The sequence below is a fragment of the Protopterus annectens genome, chromosome 8.part0, assembly GCF_019279795.1.
Source record: "Protopterus annectens isolate FY-2018-M chromosome 8.part0, PAN1.0, whole genome shotgun sequence".
Classification (NCBI taxonomy): Eukaryota; Metazoa; Chordata; order Ceratodontiformes; family Protopteridae; genus Protopterus; species Protopterus annectens.
The window spans coordinates 1,165,461,990-1,165,474,701 of NC_056741.1; the positions used below are offsets into that span (position 1 = coordinate 1,165,461,990).

The 12,712-nt window shown below is 38.6% G+C and overlaps 1 protein-coding gene across 1 annotated transcript in view; it reads left to right on the forward strand.

Moving 5' to 3' along the window:
* Positions 1-12,712, forward strand: part of WDR90 (WD repeat domain 90) — a 1,773,335-nt gene that overhangs the window by 866,897 nt on the left and 893,726 nt on the right. Inside the window, exon 20 of the mRNA XM_044079383.1 lies at positions 9,376-9,515. Within this exon, the coding sequence (XP_043935318.1) occupies positions 9,376-9,515 (140 nt within the window). The remainder of the gene's footprint in view (positions 1-9,375; positions 9,516-12,712) is intronic.

A 12,712-nucleotide genomic window follows, 5' to 3' on the forward strand; every position in this document is an offset into this window, starting at 1 on the left:
TTTTTTTTAATTTGTTTGGTTATTCATTATTTCACTAGGCCCAAATGCCTGTTTTCTGATGTAACAAAAGAGCAATACCTGGTGAAGTGACTTGCTAAGAATCACACCTTTTGCAGGCTTATTAAGTTTTTGGAAACATTTTGAATAGTTTAGATTTAACAGATAATGTTTCTTATTGGGCTGATTTGTTGCCACATATAGGATCCTGTGTCCTATTCTGAAAAAAATAAAATAAAAATAAATAGTGATATCTAGCGGGTTTACTGGAAGCATGTCTGAGGCTAGTTGTGTAAATTTTGGGAGCTGTTGGATGGGGATTATTTATTTAGTTCAATATCTTCATTTATTTATTTATTTATTTTCAGTTTGGTTACCGGGGAAGTCCACTGGGCCAAGAAGTGCCCATTTTCAGTGGAGGCCCGGGGAGAAAAGCTCCAGGAACAGTATAATACAATATAGGTTACAAAAATGCAAATAAAGGTTGCAAAGTGAAATGCCATACAATATAGGTTGCAAAAAACAAATAAAGGTTACAAAGTGAAATAAGAGTAGGGTACATACATTCGAGAGATGCAGAGTGTAAAGTACATTATGAGACAGTTTAACAACTTGACAACAGATTTTTTTTTTTTTTTGAAACTATTTATATGCTCAGAGTCAATTAAAGTCTGCTAGTTCTGGATCTTTTGAGAAATAAGAACAAGTATGAGAGTATAGTGGAGTGGGGGTAAGGGGAGCTTAGTTGGGAGTCCCTAGAATTTAAGTGGGGTGAAAGCAGGAGCATTTCCATTTGGAAGACAGGTGAAGAAAAAGTTGGGTTTTGAAGGATTCAATGTTGGGTATAGTCCTAAGTGAAGGAGGCAGAGAGTTCCATTTTTTACCTAGAGAAAAGGAGAATAAAAGCTGGCCAGCGGGTCATTTGGGTTTAAGAATGGGGATTAGGTTTTGGTGTTCGGATCTCAGTGATCTGTTAGGGATGTAATGGAGGAAGGATGTCCTTTAAGGCTGGGCATTTATCAGGGGAGAATATTAGTTTGTGAGCGGTGGTTAGTTGTAGATAGTCTAGGTGGTTAGGGAGTTCTAACCAGTTCAGAGAGTGAAGGCTGAGGCAGTGGTGAGTTGATGTTTTGGATTTGGTGGCAAATTTAGAGATCTTATTATAACAAGCTTAGAGGTGTTGGTAACAGAAACATTGGTTAGAAGAGGGGCTCCATATAGAAGGGAAGATGGGAGGTAGGTGGTTGCCAGGGTATGCCTAGTGGAATTTGAAAGAAAGTGGTTGTTCCTATATAGCATACCTTGCTTTTGGTGGGTTTTCCTAATGTTTTGCTGTATGTGAAGATCAAATTTGAGGTGTTTCTCAATGGTGATGCCAAGGAGTTTTGCAGAGGGGACCACTTCAATGGCAGTGTTAGTTTGGCTTAGAACATTGAAAGTGTTTTTGTCCAAAGAGGAAACCTTGGAGGGGAGAAAAATTAATATTTTGGATTTATTGGAGTTGAGAGAAAGGTTGTTTTGTTCTGTAGTGGTAAAGGCTAATTGGGTTTTGGTCAGTAGTTCAGGAAAGTTTGGGGCAGAGCAGACCAAGGTAGAGTCATCAGCATATTGGATGACTGTGGTGTCAGGGATGAAGGTGTGAAGGTTATTTAAAAAGATGATGAAAAGCATGGGTCCAAGGATGGATCCCTGAGGAACGCCAGTAGGTGTAGGCAAAAAGGAAGAGAAGGAGTTGCTATTCTCTACAAGGCAGGATTACAAATCAGTAAAATAAACCACAAACCACATTTTGATGATAATACAGAAATAATTATTTCAAAACTACAACTAAACAACCAGAAATCAGTTAACATCATCTGTACGTATTTCCCACCAGGTAACAATCAAGATAAACTAGAAGACCTATTAAGTTGCCTTTCTCTAAATTATCCACAAGAAACAATATTACTAGGAGACGTTAACACCGACTGGAATTTATGTAACAATAACAACCCATCCTCTCTGATCAATTTGAATGGTTTCTCACAACTCATTAATTCCACAACTAGAATAAATAAATCCAATAACAAAGAAAGCATTCTGGACTGGATATTAACAAATGGTCCAAAACAAAACTATACAACAGGAACCCTACCAGATGACCTTAGTGATCACTCTCTAATATATATAATAAGACATAAAACAAATGTTAACATTTCTCCCCTGTTAGAACTATACGCAGTAAAAACACTTTGATCAGAAAATGTTCCTAACCGAACTTAAACATTGCAAATGGGAACCCCTTAAGTCCTTCCAATAAATGAAGCAGTATCCTACTTCAATAAGAATTTCCTAACAATCCTAGATCGTCATGCCCCAATTAGTACCATAAGAATGAAAAACAAAACAGCAGTATGGCTCACAAATGAGACTAAAAGCTAATCCTTTCCAGGAACAAATCCTGGACCAAATGGTACTACTAAACTCATAACTGATCAGCAAAATTTTAGACAACAACGAAATATGACTAAAAAGCAGTCATACAGGACAAAAGAACTTTTATATCCAACTTCAACAATCTTCCTCCAAAACCACAGAAGTTCTGGACCTCTATTAACAGACTAATATCCCCAGGTAAAGTAGCAACACCACCTCCACTTGGCAGTAACCCTGATGACCCTACAAAAACAGCAAATGCATTTAATACCTTCTTTACCACAGCTGTACAAAACTTAGCAAAGCAACAATATCCTGACACTGACAACCTTGCCGCTACAAGCCCCACCCCCCCCTCCTTTCCACCTAGAACCAATACCCACCTCCTTCATCTCCTCCTTAATTCAAAAACTTAAGCCTTCTACCCCCTCAGCTGACAAATTACCAGGGGAATACCTACAACTAGGAGCCTCAGCCATTGCCTACCCAATCTCTATACTGATTAACAGAACTATTAAGGAATGCACTATCCCATCACTCTGGAAAATCTCACATATTATTCCTTCACAAAGGTGGCGACTCTACTGAATACTCAAACTACCGTCCCATAGCTCTTCTGTCTCCTCTTGCTAAAATAATGGAGAAATGTATCCACAAACAATTAATTACCCACCTACTCCACCACAAGCTCTTAGCATACTGTCAACACGGCTTTCGTCCATACCACAGTACTACCACAGCCCTACTTTCTTTTACCAACTGTATCAACACAAATCAAACAATAATTTCCTGTCATCAGCACTCTTTGTAGATCTTTCTAAAGCCTTTGATATGGTCAACCATAAACTTCTACTCTACCTTCTAAAGTCCCTATCACTTGATAAATCCGCCTTGAACTGGTTCACCTCCTACCTGGATAACCGTAAACAAGCAGTTCTCTGGCAAAATCATCTTTCTGAACTTCTACCTACTTTCCTAGGTGTCCCACAGGGTCTATCTTAGGCCCACTTTTATTCTCCATTTTCATCAATGACCTTCATCTCTCTATCCCCTTCTCTACCTGCATTCAATCACAATTATTTGCTCAGCAAAATCACAAACTGACCTACAGTCTCTCACACAAAATCCTTCACCACAATAGAAAAATGGTTCTCTAACCATTGTCTTCTCCTCAACCCTAAAAAAACCAAATTATTGCTGTTTACACAATCACAGACATCTTCATTTTACACTTCAATCCAACAATGGTACCATAATTTCTCCTGATACCACCACCAAACTCCTAGGAATCACAATAGATAATCAACTTAAATTTAACACTCACATTAACACTATAATAAAATCTACCAACAAAAAACTTGGATCTCTATATAGAATTAAACAATTTCTATCACCACTAGCCCGATCTACAATAGCAAGAACTCACTTACTCTCTACCCTATTATATGCCTCCCCCATCTATACTAACCTGTCCCAATATAATCATAACAAACTAGCTAAATCTTATAATAACATTGCCAGATTCGCCACTAACTCACCATATAGGACTCATCACTGTCAAAACCTAAAACAACTAGGCTGGCTTGAATTACCTCACCTCCTACAATTTAACCAACTTATTATTGCCCATAAAGTCCTTTATCAACCTAACAATACCCCAACTCTCTCTACCCTCATAATGCCATACCATAACCTGAAAAAGTTAAAAAATGCAGATGCAAACTTCTTTATCTAATAATTCTGCAGGCGACTCTCTTTTTTCTAACTTTGTTGGTAAAATATGGAACCTCCTACCAACTGACCTAACAGCTCTTACATCTCTTCCATTATTCAAAACTAACCTTAAACACTTCCTCTCCAACCACTGGTTATGCTCTTGCAATAACCCTGACTAATCTGTTTTTTTTCATTTCCTTGTCATCTGCTCTACCATGCCTCACTACAATTTTTCTCTGTTAAAATTTATCCTTATATCATAATTACTCTCTGACCTTTCTACTCTGTCCAGCTCTACCTATCCCATCTAACCACCAATCCTGTTTTCCTAATCCTATCTTATCCTGTAGATGTCCTTAGTAACCTTATATCCCCATCTTTTCTTTGATTTGCTTACTTATTGTTTTTATTTGTGGGAAAATAGTCTAATTTTTTTTACTATGTACAAATCTTGTTCTTGTAACATTTTGTTTATACTTTATTGTATTGTTGTTTTTAAATTACTTCTAACATTAAATGTTTTGAACACTTGGAGCTTTTCTCCTCGGGCCTCCACTGAAAATGGACATGTATCCAGTTGGACTAGCCCGGTTAACAAATGTAAAATAAAATAATAAAATAAATAAAAACATTTGACTGCTTGAGATCTATCAGATAGGTAACTGGAGAACCAGGATAGAGTATTTGGGGAGAGATTGAGATTAGCCAGATGATGAAGAAGGTGTGTGTGGGAGATGGTGTCAAAGGCTTTTGAAAGATCTAGCAGAACTGTGGATACAATGAGTCCAGAGTCTTGTGCTTGATTGACAGTTTCTAGGAAGGATAGTAGGGCAGTTATGGTACTGTGGCTAGGGCGGAAGCCATGATGGGTGGGTGTTAGGAGGTGATTTTGAGTTAGATAGGGTAAAAGTTGATGGTGGACACATTTTTCTAGAATTTTAGATATTGGAGAGAGTAGGGCGATGGGGTGGAAGTTAGAAATAGTGGTGTTTTTGCCTCCTTTGTGAAGAGGTAGAATGTAGGCTGAATGCCAAAGTTTTGGTAAGTATGACTCATTTAAGGATCTATTAATCAGAATACTAATTGGGAGAGCGATACCTTCAGCTGCATGTTTGAGGAAGGAAGAGGGAATGTTATCAGGGGCATTAGAGCATGGCTTTAGCTTGGAGAGAAGCTTTTTTATAAAAGTGGTGGAAACAGGTTTGAGATGGAAATTGAGAGGATTGTTGTTTGGGTTGTTAGGTGAAGTGAAAAGGGAGTTAGGTGGGTTGTTGTTAGGGAATGTTTTGGTTAGCTTAGCTATGGCTTCAGTAAAGAAGGTATTAAAGTGGGAGCTCAGTTCATTGTCGGATAGATTAGGGTCAGGGCAAGGGTTGTTTTGAGATCTGGGATGAAGAAGGGAATTGACTGATTTCCAGAATTGTTTTGGGTTTTTATTGTTATTGGACTGAAGTTTATTATAGTAGTTTTTTTTTGTCTTTGGTAATAAGTTTTTTTACTTGGTTGCGGAGTTCGGTATATAGGAGTAAGGTAGAGGACAGTTTATTTTTCTGGTAGAGCTTCCAGGATTTGTCTCTGTGACGCATAATTTGTTTAGTTTCTTTGGTCAGCCATGGTGCGGAATTAGTTTTGATACGCTTACTTCTTGGGGGGGCTAGAGTATCTAGGAAGATAGAGTTAAAATGCTCAACAGCATTGTCAGGTGAGAGGGTATTTAGAGGTTGCCAGTTAATTTGTTTAAAGATGTTAGAGAAAATTAAGGGGTTGAAGTTGCTGAGGTTACGAGTTTGAATGCAGAGATGTTGGTGTTGGATGGAGCTACTTGATTGATGGATGAAGGCAGGGAGATGGTCACTGAAGGTGTCAGGGATAGTGCCACAGAGAGTGATTTTGTTTGGATGGGAGACTAGAATCCAATCTAAGATGGACCCTGGGGGGTGGTTTTTGCTTGGGTGAGTAGTTGAAGAGATTACTTGGGTGAAGTTTAGAAGGTTAATGGAAAGTGGGGGGGATGGTGTGTTAATTTTTTTCCAGTCGATATTGACCTCTCCTAGAATATAGGTTTCATATTTTGAGTTGAGGCCCAGTATAAAATATCTTCAATGGTGGAGATATTGTTGCCTGGGGGAGATGTATAAGGAAATGAAGCAGATATTCTTATGTTTATTTAATCGGAGAAGGCTAGCTGTGATTTCGGAATTTTTGAAATTAGGGGTAGGGATTTGAAGAGGAATTAGAGACAGAAGATTGGAGTAAATTAGAGCAGAGCCTCCGCCTTTTTTGTTTAATCGGTCACTTCTGAGGATGTGGTAACCAGGAGGTAATATTTCAGAGTCAGTGATATGTGGTTTTAGCCAAGTTTCAGAGATGGCTAGGATGTCGGGTTGATTGTGATTAATCCAGGCTTGTACATGGTGACATTTGTTGTTAAGGCTCTGGGCATTGATAGTGAAGATCTTCAGAGTGTTAAGGGGGGGGGGAAGTGGGAGGAGGAGAGAAAGGGTGGGGAGTGTTATTTGTTGTAGGTGAGGAAGAGGGTGGAGGGAATGTTATCAGGTATTGGAAAATGTAGTGGGAGGGGAAAGAGAGGTGGAGTGTTCTTGATTAGAGAATAGGGGGAGGGGTAATTGGAAGAGGACTGTGATTGGATAGTAGTTTGTGCTAAGGCAAGGGCCAGGGTTAGGATGAATGTCTCCTGATAAGGCTAGGACATTGCAGGTGATGAGTTTTGGTCTATAAGGTTTGATATTTGTTAGGGTTTAGCAGAAAATTCAGAGAATGAGTTTTAGTTGAGGTAGAGAATAGTTTGGGATGAAAAAGATGTAATAGGTTGGGTGGAATAAGGGAGGAGGATATGGAGTGAAAGTGAGAGAGTTGGAGAGGTTGTAGTTGGTGGTTAGGGATAGTTTGAGTAGGAGGGAGGAATAGAGGATCTTTATGGGAGTACAAAGTAGCAAGATACAGAGGTATTAGTAAGATGAGAAGGGAGCTGGGCAGTTGAATAGTTAAGGGGAGTTGGAAGGGCATGTTAGGATAGGGTAGGGTAATGTACAGCATGTTAGGATAGGGTAGGGTAATGTACAGTGAAGAGGAGAATAAAGTGGTATGCTAGTTGAGGAGGGAAAGGTTTAGAAGTGAATGGAGAGAGTTAGATATTGAAGCCAAGAACAATGGAAGAATAAGCGTATAGGGGTATTGGAAAAATGTAGTGGGAGGGGAAAGAGAGGTGGAGTGTTCTTGATTAGAGAATAGGGGGAGGGGTAATTGGAAGAGGACTGTGATTGGATAGTAGGTTAGGTAGGTGGAGTTTTAGGTATAAGTATTGGCGTGCTGGGGCGGGTGGGAATTGGGGGCAGGGTAGGGGGAGCGGAGTGAGCCTGCAGGGCAAACGGAGTGGGAAGAGCCACAGAGGAGTTCACCCAGGGAGAACAATCAGAGGCGCAGTAAGCTAAGGTAAAAATAGTTCACCCAGGGAGAACAATCAGAGAAAGCAGTAAGCTAAGGTAAAAATAGGTGAGGAGGTGAGATGACACAAAGCCTTGATAGTATTTAGAATAAACTGAGAGGATAGGCAGTGAGGAATTTAGGAAGAAATGGAGATAGAGTGGGATTGTAGGCTCTTACAGGATATGGGAATCTGAGAGCCTGTAAGTTAAACTTAGAACCAGAATGGAGGTCTAGTGGAAACTGATGGCCTCTAGTAGACAAAAGGCTAAATAGAAGTGGTAATGTCTAGTGAAAGAAAGAATGCAGGGCAGTAAGTTTACTATTCAGGTTGGATAGGATAGGAGTCAATGACCTGTAGTCTAGGAAGGAGATGGGGGAGACCAGGTATAGGAACAGGTAGAATGTTGCTGATTGTCCTGGCTGGTGGGAGTAAATTTACAACCTAGGATATAACACACTATATGTCTATAGACAGTGGTATAAAGTACATACTTTCACTTATTAATTAGTTCCCTTGGGGGGGGGGGGGCTGTCTCAGAGGGAAGGATAGATTCAGATCCTTAGTGTGGGGAACCCGCAGTAAGATGTGGACAAAGTTGTTTTTTCAGCAGGCAGGGCAAGTCCTCAAGACTACTGGCAAACCAGGTTGGGCAGCTAAAAAACCCTATTTACTCCACCGCCAGGAATGCACAGCACTCGAGAGTTAAGCAGGAGAGAAAAGATGGCATGCTGCCTTAAATTTATGTTAGGCAAGACATGAACTGTTCTTTGAAAGCACTCTCTCTTTTTAATATTTTTCTCATGTTTTGGATTATAACAATTTGTGGGGAAATGTGTGAAACAAAGAGAAAAGGTGACTGTTTAGCTGTGAACTTTATTTATAGATGTTAGTGTACATGTTAATACTTCATGCAACTTTGAGCAATTATTTTTGCAAAGTTGCCAGTGCTTTGCAGAAATGTTTACTTTCAGTGTACATTGATTAGACCATGCACAATTTGGAGGCCGTCAAGGGAGAAAGGAAAACTAGCAGAGGCCAAAGAAAAGCTACAGAATTTAAAGGTAATACACAACAGAAGGAGAGGCTGAAGCAATTATTTTTGTCTTCCTTTGAGCTGTGGGGAGTGAGGAAATTGTGTTCTAGAGCCACCAGTTAATCAGGGAAGCAGTTAGAAAGAAAATTAGATGTCACAGTATGCAATTGAATAAGACTGGTCACACCTTAAATTTAAAGAAGCACTTTGAAGCACAAGTGCAGACTGTTGAAATGGACACCAAACCTGGGCATTTTGGAGTGAGATGACTTTAGAAGGGACTAGAGTGAATGGAGAAAAGTGGAATGAAAAAGGTTTGGGCAGCTAAAGGGTACTAGCTCCGAAATTCAGGCATCCTAGCTTATATGCCTTCTGCTGAGCTCTTGTACACATGTATTTGAATCTTCTTCAGTTGAAATTTGGCAGAGTTGTTGGAAGGCTGCATCTTTCTGGCAAACTTGCAGTACTTTGACCTGCCAGGAATTTTGCAAAATAATTACATTTTGCATTTTTGATTAGTAACATTTCTCATGCTAATGCTAAAGGTGTTACCATCTTAGCACTTCATATAGGGTGTTAACCATTTCAGTTTACTCTTAGCACTTCATATAGGGTGTTAACTATTTCAGTTTACATAAGCTTGAAGTTGAATGAGTACTGTTCTCTTTAAACTCCCTAGCAATGTGTGTGGAATGCTGACATGTACAAACCTGGTGTTCTTTAGAGGTAATTTTTGTCTTTCTCTTTCAATCTTGCCTTTATATAGCTATATGATTTTGTTGCATCTGATGAGATCCCATGTGCTGTTGCCTTTCATCCAAGTCAACAAATATTTGCCTGTGGATTCAGCAGTGGAGTTGTAAGGGTCTTCAGTATTCTTCATTCTTCTTTGCTTGCAGAACACAAGTAAGGAACACTGCAATTTCAATAGTTTGTTATATGACAGTAGTTCATTAGGCAGGTCCTGTTTCATAAGTGGTATTGTGCAGTTTTACAGTGTGAAAGTAGTTGTTGAAGTTGAGACCATTTAAAATTCTGGATGCCTTTACTAAATTACTGTTTTATCTAAGCTTTTTAAGCTTATATGAGTAATTTTAATAAATAACCGCACTGCATTTTGCTGTTTAAGTGGTTTAACTGTTGGTATTAAACCTTAGTCTTTCTTGCGAGGAGAGTGAGGTGAGACTCTGACTAGTTTAGGACTTGCGTATGCTTTAATGTAGTTCCAACTTCCAGGCCAGTCAGCAACAGGGCTTAGTGTCTAAGAATTTTCCCGTCCTCCCAAACCATTACTCCTGTATTCTTTTAAAACAGTTTGCTGGCTTGGGATAGTTCCAATACTTTCGGCAACATAGATAAGTGAAGATTTTTCATTTCTTGATCTGTTTTTAAGTTAATTTTATTAGGCTATGTGTGTTTTAGCTAAGCTCTGTAAGCCTATTTTAATAATTCCAGTAAAGAACTGCCCTACTTTTTGCCATTGAAATGCTCTGACTGTTGGCAGGGGGACTGTGATTAGGGTAATTTAGGACTTTGTTTCAAGTTTTCTCCCTTTCCTTTTATCAGCTGTTAGTGACAGGTAAGTATTGTTTTGCAAAGTATTTCATCTTAGCTATTTAAGAACATATGCTCCCCCATTGTATTGCAAAGAACCAGAATACAGTATATCCACCAGCCCCATCAAGGTTGCCCTTTTAAAGTTGGTAGCTCCTGAGTTGCCTGCCCTTACTATAAATTTGTCTTTGGTGTCTCCTCCCAGTCTCATCGTATCTGTTCATACTAGTGGGTACTAAAGGTTCAATCTGTGAAGTTCCTTCCCTTTGACTGTTAAAGCTTAAGGCATTGTCTTTTTCATGTCTTCCTACCTGCTTAGTGTATGTTATTTACTCGTCTAAACACCCAAACACTGGATAAGATGGAAGGTCAGCCTGCTAGTTTAATCTTTTAGTAGCTTTTTTAGCACTAGGTCTTGTTTCCTAAGATGGTGTGTAGAAACTGCTTCCATCTGTGAGAAGTGTAAATTACTAATCCATCTGGAGGCTTCCCTTTCACCTGTAAACTTTTCCTGTTTACTTCATACACTTCTACCGCAATCCTTCTCTAATCACACCAAAATGTTTTGTGCTAAGGCTAAAAAAACAATCACTCCTAGACCCTCACAGAACTAAGAAGAATTAGTTTCAGTAATAGTCAGACCACTCATCCACTTTATGCATATCATCAATAAGACTTTCTGAGCAAAACACTTCAATTCTATCACTTTGAAACATAGCAGAAATAGAAAGAAATGTTTTAGTGATAGAAGACTCTGTCAGGCATACTGACTTGTCACTGATGAGGCTGAGCAAGGAGAAAGTTACATTGACTTATCTTTCAGACAACAGAATCTTTTAGTGCCCTAATTTTTGACAAATATGCCTATGAGATAGTCTTGGCTCATAAAGGGTTGAACAAACTGAGATATGCAGAGAAACACATCACAACATTCCATGCATTATTAGAAATGAAGGTAAGATGCTAGTCTTGAGTAGAATCCTTCCCTCACATCCAATGATGCCTAGATATAAAGAAAAGACAGTTGGCATCAGTAGTTAAAAAGCTGGTGTCATTCTAGAAGAATCCAGTATGTGTCAGTATGGGATGAGATGCTCAGCAATCTAGCTTGTTTTGCTAAGGATGGCCTGTACCTCTTGTTTCAGGGCTTTCACGTATTGCTAAAGCCCTTGCTACCCTCCATTTCAGTCCCAAAATTGGATCACATTAAAATGGCTCTCCTCAATGCCAGACCTGTAAGAAAAATAAATTACCTAATCTTGACACTTTCCTGCAGTCTGAAAAACAATACATATGCCTGTTTCCTGCATACAAAACAACATATGTCTGTGTAGTTTCTGAAACTTAGTTTAAATGTAAACAGTAGTTCCTTTAAAACAGGGTTTTTTGCACTTTCATGCCTTTAGACTCTGTCAGCTGTGTTGGAGTCTGTATTTTTCAAGGAACATATTACCTCGGGTTTTCCAAGATGGCTGCACACTGATCAACAGCTTAATTTCAACTCTCCCAGTGTGGAAAAAGAAAGTGCAAGACAAAGGCCAGGAACTCTGTCACTTTTAGTAAATTCATATACTGGCTAATAAGTATACTGCCTCAATGCCAGCAAAGAAGAAACTAAGAAAGCCTGAAAGAAAATCAACTAGAAAAAGATGAGGAAAAAAACACTGACTGGGAAGAATCATGCAACTGTTAAGCAAAAAGCAATTCAAGCTCCAGCTTTGGTGCAAGACATAATTTCCAGTAATCTAAAGGAAAAAAGTCAAATATGCTCAGAGCTGATTAAAATAAAACGCTGAAGGAGTTTATCAACTCAAATAACAAAAGGCTAGAAGGAATGGAAGAAGCATTAAACAGCATATTCAGATGAGCTGATGTAACTAAAAAACTCAGAGTTCAAAAATGAAGAAAAAGTTGCTTGAGTATGAGACTGCTAAAGAAGAGATTTTTTCAAAAAAATGGTAGGATTAGAGGACGGAGCACATAGGGAAAATCTGAGATTTACTGCAGTACTAGAGAAGTAGAAGGAACAGACTGCATTAATTGTATTTATTTTTTTAATCTTTTTGTTAATTTTTAATAATGCAATACACAATGGTAACAGACAATGTACAACCAAAACAAAAGCAGTAATGACTTGTATACAACAAATAACTATTTACATATATGCCTTATGTCCAACAAAATACATGAGTTAACAGAGATTAAGCTAGAATGAGGTCAAATAAAGTATTCCAATATTCAGTAAAATGTGTACTAAGTCTATGGGTATATTTAAGATATTTGTGGGCAAGTAAGTGTTTAGTAGCAAGTTGTTTAAATCCATCCCGAGTAGAGATCTATCCTTCCAGTTAAGGGTGATATAAAGTTTGACAAGGGAAAAGAGTGTTATTAAGTTACAAGTCTGAAGTTTGGATAACCCTGTAGGGAGGGATATGTAATATTGCAAATTTCCAGGGCAAAGTCATTTTTTCGTATACCTTTTTTTTCCAATTGTATTCTAAGGGCACACCAGAGTCTATATGAGCATTTGCAACTCAAAAAAATATGGA